The sequence below is a fragment of the Catharus ustulatus genome, chromosome 13 (assembly GCF_009819885.2).
Source record: "Catharus ustulatus isolate bCatUst1 chromosome 13, bCatUst1.pri.v2, whole genome shotgun sequence".
NCBI lineage: Eukaryota > Metazoa > Chordata > Aves > Passeriformes > Turdidae > Catharus > Catharus ustulatus.
The window spans coordinates 20,157,549-20,179,049 of NC_046233.1; the positions used below are offsets into that span (position 1 = coordinate 20,157,549).

The window sequence follows — 21,501 nt, forward strand, 5'->3', positions numbered from 1 at the left end:
TTGATTTGTTTTTCATTAGTAATTCTTACAGAACATACATGAAAGTCTGGTACATCAATGGGCATTGAGACATATCTAAAGAGAAAGGAAAGTAATAAAAACTGTAAATGAGATGAAACACATGAAGACAATATTCTATCCTTATGTACAAGGGAGCACTTGAAAATTGATGCTAAGAAAATTGATTAATACAAATCTGCATCTACATATACATGCAACCTAGAAAACTCAAATTTTTATGACTGCAGGTATGATACTTTGGAAATAAAATTACTAAAATGCTTTTGTTGAAGAAATTCTTGTAATCTACACCGTTACTAGCAATAGTGTATTTAGAAAAAGTGTAAGTCCCTGAGCCAGCAGGTAAGAGCCTTGAAGATAATTATATCTCTCTATATATATTTAAAAATAAAAATTTAAAAATTGGTTTTGCTTTTAGTCATGAACTCATAAAAGTAACAAAACTGCAGCAATCGATGATGGGAAGGGAGAGACAAAACTAGAGAGAAAAACTCAGCTCATTTTGCCATTTGAATTGCTGCTGACAGGCACTTGGTACCAGTTTAGCAGGTAAAGCTCACCCTGGATCTTTCTTTTTACCAGCTGAACCTAGAAAAGGTGGCAGAGTTTCCAGAAATTTGATATAAGAAGGAACCTTTTACAATGAGGGTGGGCAGGCCCTGGTATAGGAGCCCAGAGCAGCTGTGGCTGCCCCTGGATCCCTGGCAGTGCCCAAGGCCAGACTGGACATTGGGGCTTGGAGCAGCCTGGGACAGTGGAAGGTGTCCCTGCCATGGCAGGGGTGGGACTGGATGGGCTTTAAAGGTCCCTTGAATTCAAACTACTCTATGATTCAAATAAATACATACAATGTACAGAATACACAGAATAGTAGATCATGGTGAGAAACCATTAACAATTAGGTTATTTGTGTCTGTGCATGAAGGACAGGAAATTTTAAGTGTGTCCAGAAGGAACAATACAAATGATTACCTATGAACAAAACTAGACAAAAGAATGTTGCTTGTTTCTGTTTGACTCATCTTTGCTTTAGCTAGAGTGGGAAAAAAAAGAAAAATAAGGCACAGCTACCTTAACACACTGCAAAGGAAAAGCCCTGCTGGGCTACAGAGTACATGGGCTTGGTGCCAAGCTGTGAAATAAAGGACAGTGAGACCATGTCAGAATCAAAGGCCTGACATTTCTTACAATGGTGCAAATGACAAATTGCCACAAAAACCAAAGGCATGTAAAAAGAAACGTCCTGTGAAATGCTACCAGATGATATTTCCTTGTTTCATGAGTTTATGGTACTTCTCTGAAAAAAAATTAAGTTTCTTCAGAAACTGAAATGCCAATATTCCAGAAAAACTGTATCCTTGGGGAAAATCAACCTTTTCTGAGATGCCAAACAGTTAAATATTAACACATGGGAAAATTTCAGGTATACAAGTGTTGGAAGCTTGAGAAAGCTGCTTGGTGTGTCCAGCTTCTTCAAATTATTTTTCCTTCCCCTCTGTGTCCAGTGTAGCTGATTCAACTACAAATGGCATCTAAAATGAATGCTCCAGGTCTCTGAAACACAAAGACATTAATATTTTAGTGATACAGGAATTACAGTAAATGACAGATTTGCTTTAAAGGGGAATTAAGTTTTCTGTGTAAAAGGGTGAGTAATAGCAAAGGTGAAGACAAAAAATGGTGGCCACCCACTTCTCTCAGGGTTTTGAGGAGACTGTGGCAACAGACTAAAACACACTTATTTTTCAATTTACATTCAGATGACCAGATGTTTTTAGCAAGGGCAGTGGGCACAAATGAGAAAAAACCAGCTGTAATGTTCCAAAGCATTACAGAACTTTCACATTTAAGAAGTCTGCAGCAAAAAATAGGTTCTAGACACACATCTGGCTGTTTAATTAGGAATCTGCATGTGCGAGAGTGTGGAGCCAGGAGCCCGCAGCTGCTGGCTCTGTTCTGAGCTTCCTTATGCCTATTTCAGATCCTTGTCTCTGCCTCTGTCCCTGGTATTGTGTGTGTTTCGTCCTGTGAAGGCAGCTAAAATTCCAATTATCCTTCATGCAACTCTCCTGGCTTTGCCAGTGTAATTTTGGGGTTAGTGCTTCAGTACTGCTTTAACATGTACTTCTGAAGTCAACGTTCTACCTGTATTTCTGATAATAGCTCAGATAATCTATGTGCTCTTTGCTGTTAAAATTAAATATTTATCAGTCTTTAGTGACTATGGCCAGAAAATGCAATAAAACGATCTTGTTTCACTGTCAAAATTTCACACGTTTTCATTAAAGCAGAAAATTCCACCCATGCCCTGAGATAAATTAATGTTGTTTTCATCTTCCTAGTAAGTTTTTGCGCTGATTTCCCCCCACGCTGTTTCAACTGATGATAAATTTTGGTTTGACTCCCATTGTTGTTACAGATTTCTGTTGCACTGTCCATCTACAGGTTAATGATTTAAAAGCCTTGTTATCTCCTTTTTCATGGAGAAAGGGTTTCCTGTAGAAGTTTACCAGAAGCAGTAATGTTACATGCAGGGGCTGCCTGTGTAGCACAGACTGGACCATGGCCTGTCAGCCCAGTCACTCCTTCTTCAGCAAGTCTGTGAACCTAGGCTGAGATCTGGGAGACCAAGAGCCAGAGTAATGCTGGCACACAGACTTAGCAGTGCTATTTTAAAGGCAGATGATGACCATGGTGCTTCTTGTGTTACAAGCCTACAATTTAGGTTTATCTCCTCCCAAACTGCTCATCATAACTATGATGCTAGGAAGATACACATTTTGATCCCCACAATTCCTATATTTATCCTTCTGTGTAAGGAAAGAACAAAGCTGAAAGTGCAGGTAGAGCAACAACATCCTAAATGGCCACATGTGAAGTGATAGTGCCCATCTTTGTGGGCTGAGCCTTCCACAGAGCAAAGCCCTGTCCTGTGGAGGACAGAGGAGCCCCACAATCTGGGGTACAGGAACTGAGAGGCTCCAGCACGTGCAGTGTTATATGTCAGATTTAACAGCCCTAGCTACTTGGAAATAGATTGTCTTCATTGTTAAGTAACAGACTGGGTGCAAACCTTCCTTTAAAAAAGGAGAGGCATTTGGAGAAAGCAGAACAACATTATTTCCCTTATTGTCTCAGTCAGCAGTAAGGAAAAGGAGTGGCTACGCCAGGACAATCCTTAACTTCCTATGGGTGACACATGTGCTGCTGTCAACTTTTGAACTCCACATTCACAAACACACTGCAATAACTGACCAGTTCCCAGCAGCTTCTGCTTTTGCACTAATGGGAAGTGAACTCAGGTATTTGCAAGAACTTGGATAGTACAGATCAGCCTGTAGCTGTTGCTAAAGTGCCCCAGTGTGCCCTGCTACCTCATGCTACAGGAAACCACACTCACCTGGTCCTTACTGTCTTGATGCTGACTCAGCAACTGGTTTCTGCACTCCAAAAGCAGTGATAAAAATATTCACAACTACTATAATGAATACTAGTCCAGTTGCAAGGTTGTTGAGGAAATTCAGCTTTCCATGTTTTGCAGGGTTGTTAAGGTCATATTTTACTTCAAAGAGAAAGGAGAAAAAATGTTTAATGATATGCATATTACAAAATCCAGAATTAAAGGTTTCATACTGTTGTAGTTAAAGAATTTATCGTATGCTAACCTATTTAAATCAGTCATATTGAAAAGATTCTGCAGTGACAGTGAAAGCGCTAAGGGGAAGGTCTGTAACCACAAGGAGCCTATTAATTTTCAGTAATTAGCATCTAATCTCTGTGGAGACACATGGGAAGTAATGGATGCACTAACATCACAAGAAATCTTTCGAGTTCTTGATGTTTTGAAGCCTAGCTTTGCTGCAGACTTTTAAGCATTTAAAAATTATTTCAGTCTTGAATACATGAAGCTCGAAGTCCTGACAGGATAAAGTTAAATTTCCTAGTTAAAATGCTACAAATCTAATTGCCAGTGTTGGATTTTTTCTGTACTGGTGCCCTTCCACAGCTTGTATTCCCTCGTACTCCCTGCTTTTTCCCTGATTCTCCCTTTAGAAAGCAAGAGCACTCTATCTGTTAAACAGAGGGTGATGTCAGAGCAATGTAGCTGCAGTCCTTTCTACAGAGAGCATCCACTGTACAAACACTGTCCTTTGTTTCTTGCAGCTGTTCTTTGGTAGAACTGCTAAAGGGAGTGAAGGAGGCTCACACAAGGGAGACAGCATTAATATAGTGTAAGCTTTGATTCCTGGTGATAGCATAGGAATTAGTTACACTGGGCTAATACTACATTTGGTTTAAGACAGCAAGAACCCTGGGGCACTTGCGTGGCATCATAGAATCATTAAGGCTGGAAAAGACCTCCAAGATCATCAGGTCCAACTTTGACCAAATACTATCACGCCCACTGAAACACCATGTGAAAACCCAAGAGTTTCCTGTCTCTGTAAGGGCCCTGCAGCTCAGACCCTTGGTTACATTCCTTCGATGCTAGTGGAGTGATGAATTCTGGATCATGTTTAGAGAATGGGTTTTGTCTATTAAGATTTCAGGTTACCAAGAGCATAAATCACTGGAGCGTGTGTCTGCATGTGACAGAAACTTTCTACCAGACAAGTTTTTACAGCAACATAAAACTTAGAGCTCCTTGAGATAGGCACATACATAGACATACAGCTTATGACTCTACCACACAAAATAATCTTGTTATTTGCTTGTATCATCATCACCCTGTTCCATACTGCAGCAGTGAACCACTGAACCAATATCCCTTGCTGTTGAAGCAGCTAAGTGGTCACAAACACACTCGTGATGCTGAAGTGCTAACATCCAGGTTCACCTGGGGTCCCTAACAATGCTGTTTTGGTTTGAAGGAATTCTGGGTGCCTGCTCAAGTCCTGTTTGCTGAAGCAGTGTAGTCAAGTATCACAGGCCAGGCAAAGCATTGAAACACAGTGTGGGGGAACGGTCCTGAGAAGCTACTGCACACCTGTGCAGGCATGAAATAATTTAAGTTCAGTAGTACTTCAACCTTAAAAGGAGTTTGCACATCTGTAAACCATATGGAGATATGTGGATGCCTGCACCCCAACCTGACATGGAAGGACTCTAATACTGCCATGGCAATGAAGAATAAATGAAATGGAATCACTAGTTCTAAAACACGGAATAAGAACATTTGAGACAGTTGGATTAAAATGGAAAGGCAATAATGACCTGGCCTGTTATGCGAGTTAAAAGTAATCACACTGAAAGGCAAACTGAAACTTTCAGACCTGTCCCTTTGTCCAAAGGAGGGTGAGACAAGACAAGTAATACTTGTCAGTTTAGGAAGAGCTCTAAATTTTGAAGTAGAATTGCAGTAATCCCATCTTTGTAATTACAGCACTTAAGATGAGAGTGTTTGTGAAAATGTTCTTAAGAACAGTTATTCCCTAAGTATTTTATTATAGTGGATTACTATGATTTCATGCCACTGAAACTATTTTAAGACATTCTTAACTTTTTGTCCAAAAAGTTAAGGTCACCAAATCACTTCCAAGCCCAAGTTTGCTGAACGTTTCTCATATTGTTTTCATGAAAGGCTCTTTTGAAAGAGGAAAAGCTTTTAATACCTAGTAGAAACTGTGAGAACTGGTAGCTCCCAGGATGAAACCCTGACTCAAGGAAAGAAACTGGATGGTGGCACAGACTTTTGTTTGGCCGTGTGAGAGCTTAAAGAGAGAGAATTTCACCGCTGGACATAGAAGCAAACTATTCCTGCCGGCCAGAATTATAAAATACACATTGTGAAAAGCAAGTTATTGCTCTGATGCCTATATCTTCATACCTTCATGTCCTATTTCCTGTTTTCCTTCTGTCTTTGACCTCAGCAGGACAACACTGCTCCAAGAGTGCATCACCATAAGCCAAGGGCTCTGTCATTCTCAATGTGACAAAGATAAAATTGACAGCAATTTAAACCATTTTAGCAGCGTCTTACAGAAACAATCATTAAAAAATCTCAGCATATACTGGGAAATTATTGCCCAACAGAAAGACAGGGAACTTGTCTAAAGCCTGCTGAAACAACCAGGGAGATGCCGTCAACCGAGGAACATAAAAGTATTTTGCTGATTTTTCCGTTACTCGCTTCCCACACCTCCGAGCATCAAAAGGTTGTTTTTTTCTCAGTCCCCTCCTGGAATCTCCTCTGAGCCAAGACCTGGATTCTGCTATTGCACCAACTCTAACAAATGCAGAGACAGCTGCATTCCATCTCTTTTGTAAGATAGAAAGAAGCTACATCAACTGTGAATATTACAAGCCATGCATATCCTGGATCCCTAGGAATTTTCTCCTTGAAGAGAATGCTGTTTTGTCAGCTGTGATAAGAGAGCAGAACAGTGAAAATTGACAGGGATGTCAAAGGTGGCACCCATAACTCATTAAATGCCATATGTGAACTCTGCCTTTCCATTTACGTTAGGCCCAAGGTCAGTTATCTAGCCCTACTAAGGTAAAGGATGAGATTTGAAAAACACTCTGAAAATAAATGATCCCATATCACTAGCAGAAATGATCCACAGCAGTTTCCTACCAGTGATGGTGTCATTTATTCCAGGTGGGCAATGGTAGATGCAGTTTGATTTGATTGCAACATAGCTAAGCTAAAGGCAACCTGCCACACCAAACGATGATGCACATTTTGACTTTCACTTCCCTTTTGGAGTTCCACGTTCACAATATTTTCTTATATGACTGATATGGAAGAAACATATTTCAGTCATAAGATTAAGCAACAGGTGTCGTCAAAAACATTATTATGAAACTGCATAGACTGCATTATCCTATCTAGCCTTCTTCTACAATATTTCATAATTTTCCTTCCTGCTCAGGCATTCTGGAGAAAAACATATTCATAGTATGGGCAAATGAGTAGGAGGAAGTCGATAAAAATTGAAGATTTCACATGAAGTTGCCCTTCCTCTGTTTGTTGCAGTATTTCTACGGTTTCAAGAGAAAATCTCTATTTTTGGATATTGGGAAAAATTTCTTCACTGAAAGGGTTGTCAAACATTGGAACAGGCTGCCCAGGGAAGTGGTTGAGTCACCATCCCTGGAGATAATTAAAAGACATGCAGTTGTGGTGTTTATGTACATGGTTTAGTGGTGAACAGGGCAGTGCTGGGTTAACTTTTGGACTAGATGATCTCAGAGGTTTTTTCCAACCTAAATGATTCTATGATTCTAATTTGAATCAGTTCTGAGATAAAGGCTCTTTAAAAGCAAAAGGTGTGTTTATTTACCATCTTATAGGCTGTGTCCTATAAGAAACATACAAGTCAATGGTTCTTGTTGTTGCTACCTACCAAGGAATATGAGGAGCACCCCCACCAGAACTTGCAGGGTGAGCGACAAGCTGATGAGAATGATCAGCGGGATGTAGAAGGAAAAGGAGGGCCCTTGCTCCATGACGGCTTTGAGCTGGGAGGCATTGGCCATCAGCAGGGCGATGTCCAGCATGCTCTCGGCCGCACTCTTCTTGTTGGCGTAGTGGTTGATGTTCATGGGTCTGTTCCTTTGGAACCACTGCCATGATCTGCGCTGGAGCCATCAGAGAAGAAAATGGTTATTCATGTCTCTTAACTGGTGGTGAGTGAAACATCAATTGGCTCATCAAATGGTTCCTGTGATCCTACGGGCAGAGCCACAGGCATGCTGAGACTTCTGTGCAGCTTTCCCACTGTTACCCCTGTCCTCCAGAGGAGAGCAGAAAACATTGCCTGTCTCTACTGCCCTTTGGCACTTTTTCCAGTTTGCCTATAGGATCAATCTATACAGTCAGCATGTTTTTACCCTGGGAAAAGCAGAAACTGGAAAGGTTGAAAAGTCTGCACTGAGAAAAAGTTGGGAGAGAAAAACCACTGTAACACAATCCAGCAAACAACAGGTTGTTGTGACTAACTTACTCCTGAAGGCAGACTTAAAAATACAGATATTTATTAAATTCACTTTCTCTCATCACACATCCAAAAAGTTCCTTCATTACTCATGAGTCCTTAAAATAGGACTGATGTGAAGTTGATGTGAGCTTTCCTTGCCCTCCTTTCCTTGCTACTCCTTTCTCTGCCACGCCACTGTCCAGGGCCATCCATACACCCATAGACAGATGTTTTCCAGCCAACTATCATGTGATCTGTTGTTGCCAAGAATTGCCCAATTACAAGGGAATCTTTTTACCCCATTTTCGCATCAGCTTTTGGTTTTGGTTTGGGGTTGTTTTTCATTTATTTGAGTTTTTAATGGCTCTGCAAACACACAGGAAAATAAAAACCAACTATAGGGCAAACCTAGAGCTAATTGACCCAATGGAATGAATATATGAGTGTCTCCTGATGATGATTTATGTGACCTGACTTGAAATTTGACTGCTTATCTCCCAGAGGTGCTATTTCTCCATGGATTAGATGCAGCTTAGGGTAACTAGGTTAGACTCAGCCACCCAACTCCATGAGGAAGGAAGAGTAAGTGATCCTCTATCCTGCTGTCTCTGAACAGGTTAGGAATTTCATTCTTGCTGCTCTTACTTCTAGACTTCAAGAATAATAGACAAACATAAGAAAAGTAAGCTTATTCTAGCTGACTTCTTTAAACCTACTTCTTAGAGACTTTGTTACTGTCCAAATATGTTCCTCCTTGCCAGAAAATCCTGTGAAAGAAGTCAGGTTTGCAGGTTAGTTCAAATGCAGAAGATACCTTCTAATTATTCTCCTTAGCAGCAGTAAACATGATCAACTCCCAAGCCAGGCTTGCCACAGTCCTGACCTAAAAGCCTCCTTTTAAATAGGGTAGATATTCATGAACACATTGACAGTTTTTCCAGGGCATTTAAACACCAAACTTGACCTATTTTCACCAGACATGTTGTCACCCATCACATGCCTGAGTATTTGACTGAGTGTAATTTGTCATAGGGCAGCAGCAAATGTCAGAGCTTTTTCTCAGCCTGTGATCTTGCCTTCACCAGGAAAAATGACCTGTAATCATGAAAACCCCATGAAAACATTCACTTCATGTCTCCTGACTGATGCTGGAAAACCGTAAAACAAAGAAACAAAAAAATTAGCCTTGTCTTCTGGGAGCAAGCTGAAGGTCACTGCCAGAGGTGTTGAAGCTGATGCAGTCAGTACTACATGGACACTTTTTTAAGATCAGATTGTGTGTTACACAGCAATATATAGACAGGCAATGAAAGAAGAGATGTTGCCTTAAGCTCAGGAGAGTGACAGTCTGTACAAGGGAAATGATAGCAGAGCTTGGTTATGCAGCTTTATGGTTTCAGGGAGATTCCAGGCATGCAGCAATGTGTGCAGCCCAGAGCACCAAACACTCACTGTGCTGTGAGCACCCACAGGGCTGTGGACAGGGACAGTGGGATGTCTGGACATTTTATAGGATGTATGCAAAGGAAGGCTTTTCCTGCAGGTGTCACTTGGCAAAGGAGCAGTATGCCTTGCACGTGACCTGCTTCAGTCTCAGTGCAACCAGAAAACCTCCTCACACACATTGAACATTTAAACTCCTTGGTAGAGATGAGCTAAGCCCTTGTGTTCATGTCTCCAAAGGAGTTTGAGCAAAGCCAGCACGTGTGCTCACGTGTGTAAGAGCCAGGTGCAGTTGGGACTGGATTCTTTGCAGTATTCCCTGCCTGGCTTCAGGTCCTCAGTGCTGCAAAGCTTCAGCATCTCAGCACACCAACCTGCCTTGCTGGTCTGTGCACAGTTAGACAAAGGACAGGAGTGAAAAGCATCTCCCTCTTGCTCCATCTGTGACTGGAAGAGTCCCATGGAAGAACTGGTATTCCCAGTGACATGGTGCTGTCCTCACAGCAGTACCACTCTGGGTCTCCTCACAGAAGCAGGGGCTATTTGCTTGCCCAGAGCACTGCACTCTGCAAGGATAAAGCTACAATGCCATGTCCTAAATGGGAATATTTTTGTTCCTCTAAGATGGAACTTTCACTCCAAGATTGCATGATACCAGTTCACAGTCTCCTGTATTAGTACAGACTTCGTCCCTGCTTTCCTTCACTCCCCATTTCAATGGTACACCTAGAAGAACTGAGTTCCTTTGAAATACAGAAAGGATTTACTGGTTACAAGCAAATACAAGTGGCTCTGCAGCAAATGTCCTTAGGTGCTAAGTTTCATGAATCACAGCTAAGCTCCACCTGGTGATTCAACAGGAAGGAAACAGCACTGAAAATGGAAATATTTGAAAACAATAAAGGATCTTTTCTAAATACAGTAAATTGTTACTGTAAGGATTACAGCAGTTTTCTTTCTATTTGGGGTTAGTTATTAATGCAATTTTATGGGACAGCAGCCTTGATTCAAAATGAGAATGGACCAGAATGATCTCTGAGTTTGTAATGCCATAGAGCAAGCTTTCTGAAACTCTTGTGTTTAGGAATAAGTCTGAATTATCAAACAATGGAAATTTGCCACATAATAATGATCAGTGCCCCTCCTCTGCCTCTCAGAGGAAGTTGTTGACCCCAGTGAGTCTCCCCTCAGCCTCCTCTTCTCCAGTTGAACAGATCAAGGCTTCCCCTCCAGGCCCTCACCATCCTCGTGGTCTCCTTATCTCTAATGGATCCTTTGTAAACCTCCTCAGAAGATATTCTGTGGTTTTTCCTTCAACAAAACATTAGATCACTTGTTCAGTTTAGCACTGACACAAGAGAGAAAAAAACCCCTACCCCTGGCTCTGGAATGAATCATCAATTTCATTTCCCATGAAAATTTTATTTTGAGGAGAGAGGGAAGATGTTCACCCAAGTACCAACCCAGTGTAACACTGACTGGTTCATGAGAACTCTGCAATCACATCTTGACATGCTGTGGTTGTAGGCAAATTAAAAAAAAAAACAAAATCAGCATGTGTTTGTATTTCATAGACCTCATGATTTTCTAGCAGCTTCAAACCCCTGTGCTTAAGAAGAATCACTTTTATAAAAACAGAAAATGCGAGTATGACTACAATAAGAAAAAAACGGTGGTAATCACGTTGACTCCTGAGAGCTAAAATACTTAATAATAAAAAAGGAAAAAGTACAGTCTGCGGAGGGCCAAGTACTGTTTCCCTAAAGTTGTATTGGTTCCAGGACCCAGTTAGAATATTTCTACTCATAAAATTACAGTAAATTCACGAATACAAGCCGCACTGAGTATAAGCCGCATCTCTGGGTGTTGGCAAATATTTCATTTTTTGTCCATAAATAAGCTGCACCCGAGTATAAGCCGCTCTGTCGTTCGCAGCGAGGACTCGCGTGCAACAAAGTTGCCAAATAGTAACAGAACGGCGGCAGGGCGGGGTTTACTGTCTCGGCTCGGGCTGTGCAGGCTCGGCCCGCTAGGGGCTGCCGACGGGGCCAGGTAGTCCAGCCCGGCGCTGCCGCTCGGCGGGGCCACTGGGGGCCAGCCACTGCTGCCACTGGGCTCGGTCACCACGGCCCGGCGCTGCCCTGTGGTGGCAGGCAGGGACGGAGCCCCCCACCGCCTCCCAGAGCCGCAGCAGTGGCGGCGCGGGTGCCCCGCTGCCTCCCAGAGCTGCGGCAATGGCGGCGCGGGGCCCCTGCCGCCTCCCCGGGCCGCCGCAATGGCGGCGCGGGGCCCCCCCGTCTCTTCCCTGGGCTGCGGCAGAGGAGGGAAGGAAAGAGCTCTCCCTCCTCTCTCCCCGCCCCCCGTGCTGCCTGCAGGCAGCCAGGCTCCACCTGCGGTGCAACAGAGTAGCAATTTGTAACAATCGCAAAATGTTGACTTTGCAGCTGCTCGGCTCGGCACTCTGGTTGGCACTTCTGAGGTTGTAAATGTCAGAAAATTATTCACATATTAGCCGCTCCTGAGTATTAGCCGCATTTCCAGTTTAGGAGCAAAATCTTAGTCAAATTGGTGCGGCTTGTATTCGTGAAATTACTGTAGTGTAAAATAATCAGTACACCGCATGACTAACTTTGTGAAATGAAGAAGTAACTTAAACTAGTTCACACAGCTATTTAAATAGAAGTTTGCTCCTGTATAATTTTTTCTGCCTTGGATTATTACTACTCATTCCAGTCATTTGATTTACAATACTATTTCTCACAAATGGTCTGTGGACTATTTTTTGTGGTTAACAGACTGTTTACTCTAGCTACTTAAAAAACATGCAAGCAAAAACTTATCACCAATAATATCAATATTTGGAGTATATTCAGTTTGACAGTAAGGAGAATATATATTTCAGCCTATATGCAGCAAAATAATTTCAAGTTCCTACAAGCTGGTTACTTGCAGTATGATGCCAAGAAACTGCCTTGTTTCAAATTACTTTTATGTTCCAAATTACTTCTGAATATACAGACTTCAACACATTTTTAGGAATAACATGATTAAAGCTGTTTATTTCTCTCCAAATATTGTTCACCTTGTTCATAGCTCTTCTTTAACTCCTTCATCTAGCACACCCTGTTACCTTGGAAACACTAAACTAGATTTTACAACATGATAGATTGAGAATGTTTCAATACGGACCATGAACAAGGAAAGCAACTACATGGATCAAAAAACAGTTGCAATCTGTATTTGTATGAACAGATCCTTTGAAAAAAGATGAGACACTTCTGCCAGGTATAATTACACACATGAGTCAGTGAGGCGTGCTACACCAACCCAATCCTAGAAGCAAGGAATTTCTTGCTTCTAAAGCCTGATAGCTGCTAAAATATGTATTCAAATGAATGTTGGAATAAAAATAAACCACATCAAATCATGTGTGACCACTTGTTCAGCACTACCGAGAGCTTAACTGATCTCTTCTTAATCTTGCTTTGAAGGTAACAACTACACCTGCATTTCATGTCAGCTCTTCTGTATGAGAAGGCAGTGGTCAGTGGTGAAGATGTGCAAGAGAGCCTGTTTTGAGGAGAAGACAGATGCTGGGATGGGAAGGAAGGAAACGAGGGTGGCCCATGTTCCGATGCCTGTGAGCATTCCTCAAAGCAGACACACTTTTGACTCTAATATGCAGATGTCTCCAGGTTTAGGTGGCTGCTGAGCTAGGGTGCTCTTTTGTTTGTGTGAATTGTCAACACTGGCAGAGTTTTTAAGGTATCTTCTATTCAAAGATAGGTGTTTGAAAAATCTGTCCCCATATGTTTTACCTTGCATATACTTTGTGTCTGTGTGTGTGAGAAAATTAGAGATGTATGAAGTTCACTGAAGTGCCACTGTATACATTTAAAACAACGGAACAGCACATCTCACAGCTTATTCTTTATATGGCACTCACTGAGAACTTGAGTTTTGATGGGAAAGATGTAAATGAGGGTTGCTTGCAACTGAAGATGAAGTAAAACAGGAAAGTTGCTGAAAAATTCTTGGAGCAGACCACATTGGGAAACCCCCCCCATCAAGAGTACTTGTGATGCAATCACAAAGCTGAATATGAGAGAATTCAGACGTTTAGAGAAAACCACTCCAGGTCATCAGTTTGACCTGCATATCCCAGCCTTGATTCACTTTAGGTAGGATTTCCAGGATTTATTAAAACGAGGTTTTTATTTTTCTTAGTTTGATATTCATGACTCTGAGGTTTGGCAGGGAGGGAGGGATGGAGGAAGGACAGATGTGCTACATGATCAGCCCAGTCTGTAACCAGAGCGTTTTACCAGTGACACAGAAGAAGGTTTAGTACAGTGGTTTCTGTGTGGCAGTGACTTAGGCTGAAGTAAGAGCTGCCTTTGGAGTTTAGTCCTTTCCAAAACAAGATAAAAGACACTCTTTTACCCATCTGTTTTTTCCAGATAAGTGGCATGCTCTGCAAACATGCTTTATATTTAAACAGAATGTGGAATGAATACTTCCAAGTGAGGATGTCCGGTATTTTTTGACATGAGAGTAGGAAAAAGCTGGGTATTCTTGATTTTATTTTGCTTACTGCATGGAAATTAACCATACAGGCGCAACCACTTCAGTAATTCCTCCTAGTTTTGTACCTGCTTATTCTGCGTGGGTATCTGTCCCAAGCCAGCCGGGCGGGCAAAGCCCCGCAGGCACAGCGAGCTGCGGGCGGGTCCCGGGAAGGAGAGCCCTGGAGACAGGTGTAGGAGCCGGGAGCTGTCTGGATGCTCTGCCCGGCCTGCCCGGGCACACGGCGCGGAATGCAGGCAGAAAGCCAGCAATAAAAACCGAGCAGCAGCGACCACCGCCGCGCCTGGCGGAGTCCCCGTCCCCCAGCTCCGGGACGGCCAAAGCGCCGGGAAGGCCGCGGGCCCCGCACCCCGCCCGGCCCTCACCTGCTCCTCGGCCGCCGACTCCGCGCCCTCCACCGTCCCGTTGAGCTCGTGGGTCTCGCTGCCGGAGTCCATCGCGGCCGCCCGGGCCACTGCTGTCCCGGGCGGGGCGGGAGGGGAAAGCTCCCTGCGGGGCAGCGCTTCTCGGAGCTGGCCCGGCCTCCCCGCACGGCGCACGGGCCCCTCCCGCCCGGCTTCCCTCGGCTCTGCCCCCGCTCTTCCCCGCCTCCCTCCCCGCCTGTCCCCGCCTGCCTGCGGGCGGAGGTTTCCGCGCTGGGCCGGGCCCGGGGCAGCCCGGGCTGAGCTCCGGTTCTCGGTGTTGGCCAGCAATCACACTGCGGGTGGTTCTGTGTGTGGGGAAGTGGTAGTGGATGCAAATGGCACATTTCAGAAATCTGTCTTGACAAAGTGGAAAGATAGAATTTGATTTTAAGAGCTCTCTGATCAGTGTTTATAGGATTTCAGTATAATTTTCTTTTTTCCCCCTCATTGTCCTTTACATTTTTGTCTATGCTTATGCTTATTTTCCCAGCTGTGCAGTGACAAGGAGGATGTACAAAACCAAACAACATACAGGCTTGGTGATGATGAGACATCAGAGGAACATTCAGATGCATAGAAACAACTGCCAGCAAGAGCTGAAATGTAAAAAATAAATGTAAGTAATTGGGTTTTATATGACCACATGTAATCTCTTTTAAAGCCTGAACTGCTCATCTGCACTGAAAATGTTCCTGAGTAGTTGTTAGTGCAGTGGGTTAGAAAACACTAATTTGGAGAGAGCAATAAAGTTTGTTGTTATAGTCCATAGCAAACGGAAGAAACAATGTATTATGACAGCAAAGGTGCATGTGTATAAACTACACTGTTCTTAACAAGTACAAGGCTTAAAAAGACATATTGCTTTCTTTAATTTTTAGGTTTGTGGTAGCCAAACTTCAGTAATACACTCAGCTAGGCCAGCCTTTATCAGATATATTACCTGTTCATTTAACAGTCATTAAATGTGCATGAACCATAATTGTTCGTTTGGATCCCAGGGCAACCTGGTCAGAGCCCTCTCTGGTTGCAAGCATCCAGTGACATTTTCAGAGATACTGCTATATTTTCAAGGACCCCTTTTTCATCTTCTGTACCTCTGTGCAAATGCATTTTAAGAACCTTGTCTGGCGGTTGCAAAGGTTTGATGTGCTATAGTGAAATTATTCTGCCCTTAGTCCTGGAAATGAGGGGTCTGCTCTTTGGACATGACAGTGACAGTGCTGAGTGATTCCCCCTGTGGGCTAACTCCCTGTGTGCTGCACAATCATGTGCCAAGGAGACCTGAGAGTAGGACCTGTTCTTAATCCTGTGGGAAATGGGTGTCATTTCAGTGAAATTGGGAAACAGCTGGATTTGTATTTGTGAGACATACGGTCTGAAACAGTAGTTCTCTGTTGAAACTTCACATTTGTCAGTCCAGTATAATAATAAAATTCCATGTTATCCAGACTTTGAGTTAGTTCTATGGGTTGAATCTGAAAAAAAGTATTTTGCTGCTTATGGAAAAGACCCTGTGCTCCCTATGTGGAAATAGACTCAAAACTGTGGTCAGAGAGAGGCAGACTGGTGATGTGATCAGTCTGCAGCCATGCAATGAAACAAGACAACACTCTATAGTAGGTAGGTCTTGTTTGCATGTCAAGTACAAGAAGAGAGACTGTGAGTGTTGTCCCAGGAGTCTGAGTTAGGGGTTCTGGTGAGTGTTGTGCAGACCAGATACTGGAAGGTGCGCAGATAGTCCTTGGGACCACTGTCAGAACAGCCATTGAAGTCTAGATGAGAATATTGAAAACAACAAAACCCCCACTGCTCTGCATCTTCACATCTCAGCTGTGAAGGAATTTTCCAGTCTCTATTGGATTCTCAAGCTGTTAGTAATTACTAACCATTTTGTGGGTTTTTTTCCTCAAAATCACTCTGATGACTATATGACAGGCCCAGAATGATCCTAAATATAGAAACAATTGGAAAGGACAGCACTTCTGTGAAATGCCCCAGAATAACTTGAACTGCAGGGTTGCCTGGCAGCTTCAAGAATCAATGGTTATGTTAATATCAGAGTCCTGAAAGTGGCCTGGATTTTTTTATTTACCATGAGCTTCCCTGAAAAACCAGTGATCAAGGCAAGGGATAATGCCCTTCCTTCCTAATCAGTAGGACCTAGAAAAACATTTTGGAACATTTTCCAGATGTTCTGGAAAGACATTAGTGGAAGGTTCTCTGTCTATGGCAGGAGGGTTGTGATCACAAAATGATCTTTGTGGTTCCTTACAACCCAAAACATTCCATGATTCTGTGATTTTGGTTTTACCTGCTCACAAGCAACTGGTATGGGCTTAATGCATGAAGCACATATGGAAATTTCCAGCCTCTTCTATTGGGAAGATCAGTTTCAGCAATCATGTTTGTCCATTTTTGGAATTAAAACCTTGAAGCCAGTAATTAAATATATTTTTTTGCTTAAGCTGTGCTGCCTTGCTTGACACGCACATTTGGAACAGTTTTTCTGAGACAGAGGTTTCCAGCAGTGCTGGACTTGTGCCAGAAGGAAATGAGTAAGCTCCTACGTAGAAATAAGCAGAAGCATCTACGTAAGTGGTTTAGCATTAAAATGGGGATGCCTGGAGTTTGTGAAAATGCTCTGACCCAGGATATACAATTTACCAGTACTCTTTTGGATTAATTTTTGACGCATTTAGAAGTGTAAGGCAGTTAATTTTCTCTGTAAAGGGCAAGTACTACCCATTACACAAAGGACTTCTCTGTGCAGTAGCGCTCACTTCCCCTGGGCTTGCTGCCCTCCACGCAGTCATACATTGCTGTGCAGTGTGCTGTGTTCACAGCTTATCAGTTGAACACTCAAATCAGCCTCTCATCTGCTCTTTTCTGCCTTGTGCAAACAGTTGTTCTATAGTCTGGAATGCTGGATGCTGTTTGGTGAGCAGCCAATGTGCCTGCAGGGCAGATGTCAGCAAGGCTGTGCCTGACAGGAGTGATTTTAGGGAGAAGAGGGACCCAATGGCCCTGGGCTCCTCTGGAAGGGAGGTGGCTGGGAGTACTCATGGGTATCTCATCTGAATGTGAAGTACAAATCTGAAGCATGGCCACAAGTCATCTGGAAACCAGAGAATTGTGCCTGGGCCCAGCAGGCATTGTGGCGTGTTGCCTGACTCCAAATCTTGTGTTCAGAGACAGCTGTGTGATCCCCCAGCCTTAGCCCTTTATACAAATTATTGGCATTCTTCCCTGGAAAGCCTGATGATCCATTTTTTATATATTTTTTAGATCAGGATGACAGCCTGCCAGGTTATCAGGTGGTTGTACTGTTCTCTAATTCTGGAGCACACTTCCTGAGGAGATCTGGCACTCCTGGCTTAATCTTTCTATGAACTGCCTCCTGGAATGCCTGCTTTGGTGTGTCTTACACTGCTGCGCCTTTTCCTTCTTCAGGGAGTGTGACCACACAATGTTATCTGAGAAACTAGGTACAGCCTTGTACTTAAAATAGAAATGTCAGGAGTTTGGATAGAAGAGACTCGACAGGAGGAAATAAAGCTCCTATTTTTATCCTCTGTCGTAAGACTTCATAACTTTTACACTTTCTGGCTGAAATGGCATAGCTTAGTCTATTAGTATACATTAATTTCTCCTTTCAAAATCCTAGTAGAATCTCTGCACCCTTTTTAACCACAGTACATATATGTGTGTACATTTATACACTTGTACAATTAGAAGATGTGTTTTTCCTGCAAAATTTGTTGTGGAGACTATAGAGCTGAAATGAAATGACGTATAAAGTTGCAAATTTGGCATGGTGAGGCTTGTCTAAAAGTTCTCCTAGGCTTCAGCATTGTCTTTTATGTGATGTCTTTTACTGTGATGTGCGTTAATGATTTCTCTTAACTGGTAAAGTGTCTTGCTCAAAAAATCACATTTGCATGTGCCTGAAGCTGCATAACTTAGCTGTTTGTTACAAAATACACAAACAACATGATGTTTAGGAGGTGGTGGTGTGTTTTTAGAGTAGTGGTAGTTCACTTCAGAGACGCTGAGTCTTCATCTAGGTAATGAATGAGATTAAGAATCAGTTGCATTTATGTTTCCCAAACTGTATTGTTATTGTTTCATTCCAGCCAACTGAATTTTCTTACTATCGTTAAACTCTTTTAATAGATTTTATTATATCAAATAGATGGAGAATGATTTAAATACATGTGTGTGCAAACTCTGGGGTTTAATGTTTACTTTTGAAAGGTTAATTTAAACTTTTTTCATCAAATATATAGGCAGTGATAGGTCACAGATGACCCATTTGCAGTAATATACCTCAAAACAAGGAATTCAAAGAAAAATCAAACCTAATGTACTTTTCAGAGTTGTGCAGAGGTGCAGCAGTGGTCTAGAAGAGGGAGTGGAAGGAGGTTATCTGTAAACCAGAGTAAAGAATGCACCTGTTTAAAATGCCAGGTCTCAGTACAGGTGTGAATCTGAATTTTATGCCCCACATAGCTATCAGGTAAATAAGAAGACTTAGGCCCTAGAGCTACAGTTGGTGATTCAATGAAAAGACTAATCTAGTTAAATGAAAAGGCCTTTGTGTATGGAATTACTCCCAAATGTAATTCGTAGAACAATGTGTGCTATTGAAATGCATTAAAAAAAAAAAAGTAACGGAAAAAAGGAAATAAATTAGTTGTTCAAAGGGTTCTTTTGTATCAGACTCATGCTTTCAGTAGTTCCCAGCTTCCAAGATTTACGGGGAGAGGAAAGAGAGAGAGGAAGGAAGAAAAAGAGACAATTTGCCCACGAGGTAGACAACCAGCTCCACAGGTGACAGCAGTGCTGAGGCTCCTGAGAGCACAAGCACCTGCTCTCAGTGGCCCAGAGGAAAGGCATGAAAGAAGCAGCCTTCATTGCCAAGGTGCAGCCCCTCCCCATTTGTTGTGTCTTTTATTAGTATTACTATCCTTAAAAAAATCCCAAAAAGCAACCAAAACAAAAATAACAACCCCCCCCCAAAAAAAAATCCAACCAAAACAACAAAACCAACAAACAGCAAATAAACAAGCAAAACAACAACCAAAAAAACCAGGTGATGTTTGCTAGCTATCCCAATTTTGCAGCATCAGTCACGGCTTTAGAGCTGCTGTGCAGCAGAAGGATTTTGTCTATGTGCAGGGCTGTAGGGCCTGATCCCTTTTGGGGGTTTTGTGCTCTCTCAAGACTGCGTTCAGGTTCCACAGTGTGCAATGGGATAAACTTACGTGCATTGCATGTGCACATAAATACTGCATAGGCTTAACTGTGTGACTGATGTGTGCAACATGGGAGCCCATATGTCTGGAGTGCGCAAGCAATGGGGCTGGTTTTGTTCTCTAGATAGAGTTCCTAGATAAAGTTAGTTTTTCCAGAATTTCTGGAAGTTTTTGCTAGATTCTCTGGAGAAATCAGGTTGAAAGAAACATCAGGAGGTCAGCTAGCCTAACATTTTGCTCAAGTAGGGTAAGCTATGAGGTCAGACCTGGTGACTTAGGTCTGGCTCCTGCTCATTGGCCTTCAAGCATTTTTTGGTAGTTTCTTTGTCATGATAGTATTCCAATATATGAATTCACAAATATAAATTTGCATCTCTTACATGCTTTCTTTTGCCAGGTTCATAGACAGAAGCTTTTTGGAAAGCTAGAAATTTGACTGTATAACTTTTCATTTGTTTGTTTGATTTTAAGGAAACCATATGAAATCTTTAGGTCTGGATGACTTAAAGTGATATCTACTTCAAATCCCATTGTGATAGACCAACTAAGTACCAAACACAGATTGCTGTTTATTACTGACACACAGTTTAAAATAGTAAGCGGAAATTCAAACCCAGATGGAATTTCAAGGCCAGAAATCACTATTGTGATCATTTTGTTTGAATTTAATGCAGCACCTCTCACAGTTTGCCTGGTAGCTTGTGGTTGAACCAGGGAAGGACAGTTGACTTGGATGAAGTCCTTGGCATTGCTTTTAAAGCTGATATTAAAAGAACTTGACAGCTTTGGGATGTGAACACTCAGCCTATAGAAAAGACTAGACTGACACCATTAAATTTGATACATTAGAAATTTTTAAAATCTGTTTCACCTGGAAGTACCGAGTGGCCTCAGCAGAACCTGTAGACATTAATTCTGTCTGTGGTCTGCATTCTCCTCTGCAGTTATGCTGAGACCTGTCCGTAAAACTACAAATTTTCTGGTATTTTACTGACAGACTATCAGAAAGACATTGCAAATTTTTCTCTCTTCTGGTTCCTATTGCCAGAAACACCTGTGTACATAAGGGCTTTTTCTTGCCAGACCTGTTGCCTGATGAAAGCAGCGCCATCTGGCTTTGTCTTCCTTTTTTTCACCAAATATTTGATCCACTGTGTAAAACTAATTCCAACACAACCAGTTTATTAGCACTGTTGCCGTGTTTTCACTTCACTAGATGCTTATACTTGCAACTATTTCCTGTTGTTGACTTTTCTACTTTTACTTGCTGAGTGACTCTTGGGTTTTTATTAAATCTTAGTGATTGCAGTAGTCATGAATAATTTTCTTTGACTTAGAGTATAGTGATCATGGAATTAATAAAATATAAAATAAATACAAAAGGCATCAAGAATATAATAATAAAAGTTATATTGCCCATGGATACATAAACATCTTTGTATTTACAGGGTATTTGATATAAATAATTCCTATCTGTTTTCATAGAAGCTTTGTAGATACATGGAATGTAAGTTTAGGATAACTGCCCCATAAGATGCATATTTTACTTTTTTAACTTTACTGTGACAGTTTCTGCCATTGCCAAATTGTGCTGCCAGCATCTGTTTAATGCTCCCATTACTCATGTAAAGGAGTTGAAGATCAGTCCAGTGTTACTGAAATACTGAGGTGTAGAGGAGATTACCCACAAATAAATGAGGTTTAGATCTGTAAATGTGGTTTTTAAACCCCCTGTCTAGTTGGAGATTAAAATCCATAGTTGTGCTTCTACCTAAAGAAATTCTTTCACTGAGCATCCTGCTCCTGGATCTGCCTGAAAACTGAGCCCTGGTTACCTCACCTCCCTGAAGAGTCTGAGGATGGAGCTGT

At 42.1% G+C, this 21,501-nt stretch overlaps 1 protein-coding gene and 1 long non-coding RNA gene across 2 annotated transcripts in view; one reads left to right on the plus strand and one right to left on the minus strand.

The window, feature by feature from the left end:
* Positions 1 to 880: 880 nt before the first annotated feature.
* NINJ1 (ninjurin 1) lies at positions 881 to 14,534 on the minus strand. Its single transcript, XM_033071882.1, has 4 exons — positions 14,339 to 14,534; positions 7,371 to 7,605; positions 3,422 to 3,583; positions 881 to 1,575 (listed from the first exon to the last, which is right to left on the minus strand). The coding sequence occupies exons 1-3, from the start codon at positions 14,408 to 14,410 to the stop codon at positions 3,429 to 3,431; spliced, it is 462 nt and encodes a 153-aa protein (XP_032927773.1). The 5' UTR covers positions 14,411 to 14,534; the 3' UTR covers positions 881 to 1,575; positions 3,422 to 3,428.
* A 49-nt stretch (positions 14,535 to 14,583) lies between these two features.
* The window catches only part of LOC117002598, a 33,595-nt gene continuing 26,677 nt past the window's right edge, over positions 14,584 to 21,501 (plus strand). The window contains exon 1 of the long non-coding RNA XR_004419316.1: positions 14,584 to 14,993. This is a non-coding gene — a long non-coding RNA (uncharacterized LOC117002598). The remainder of the gene's footprint in view (positions 14,994 to 21,501) is intronic.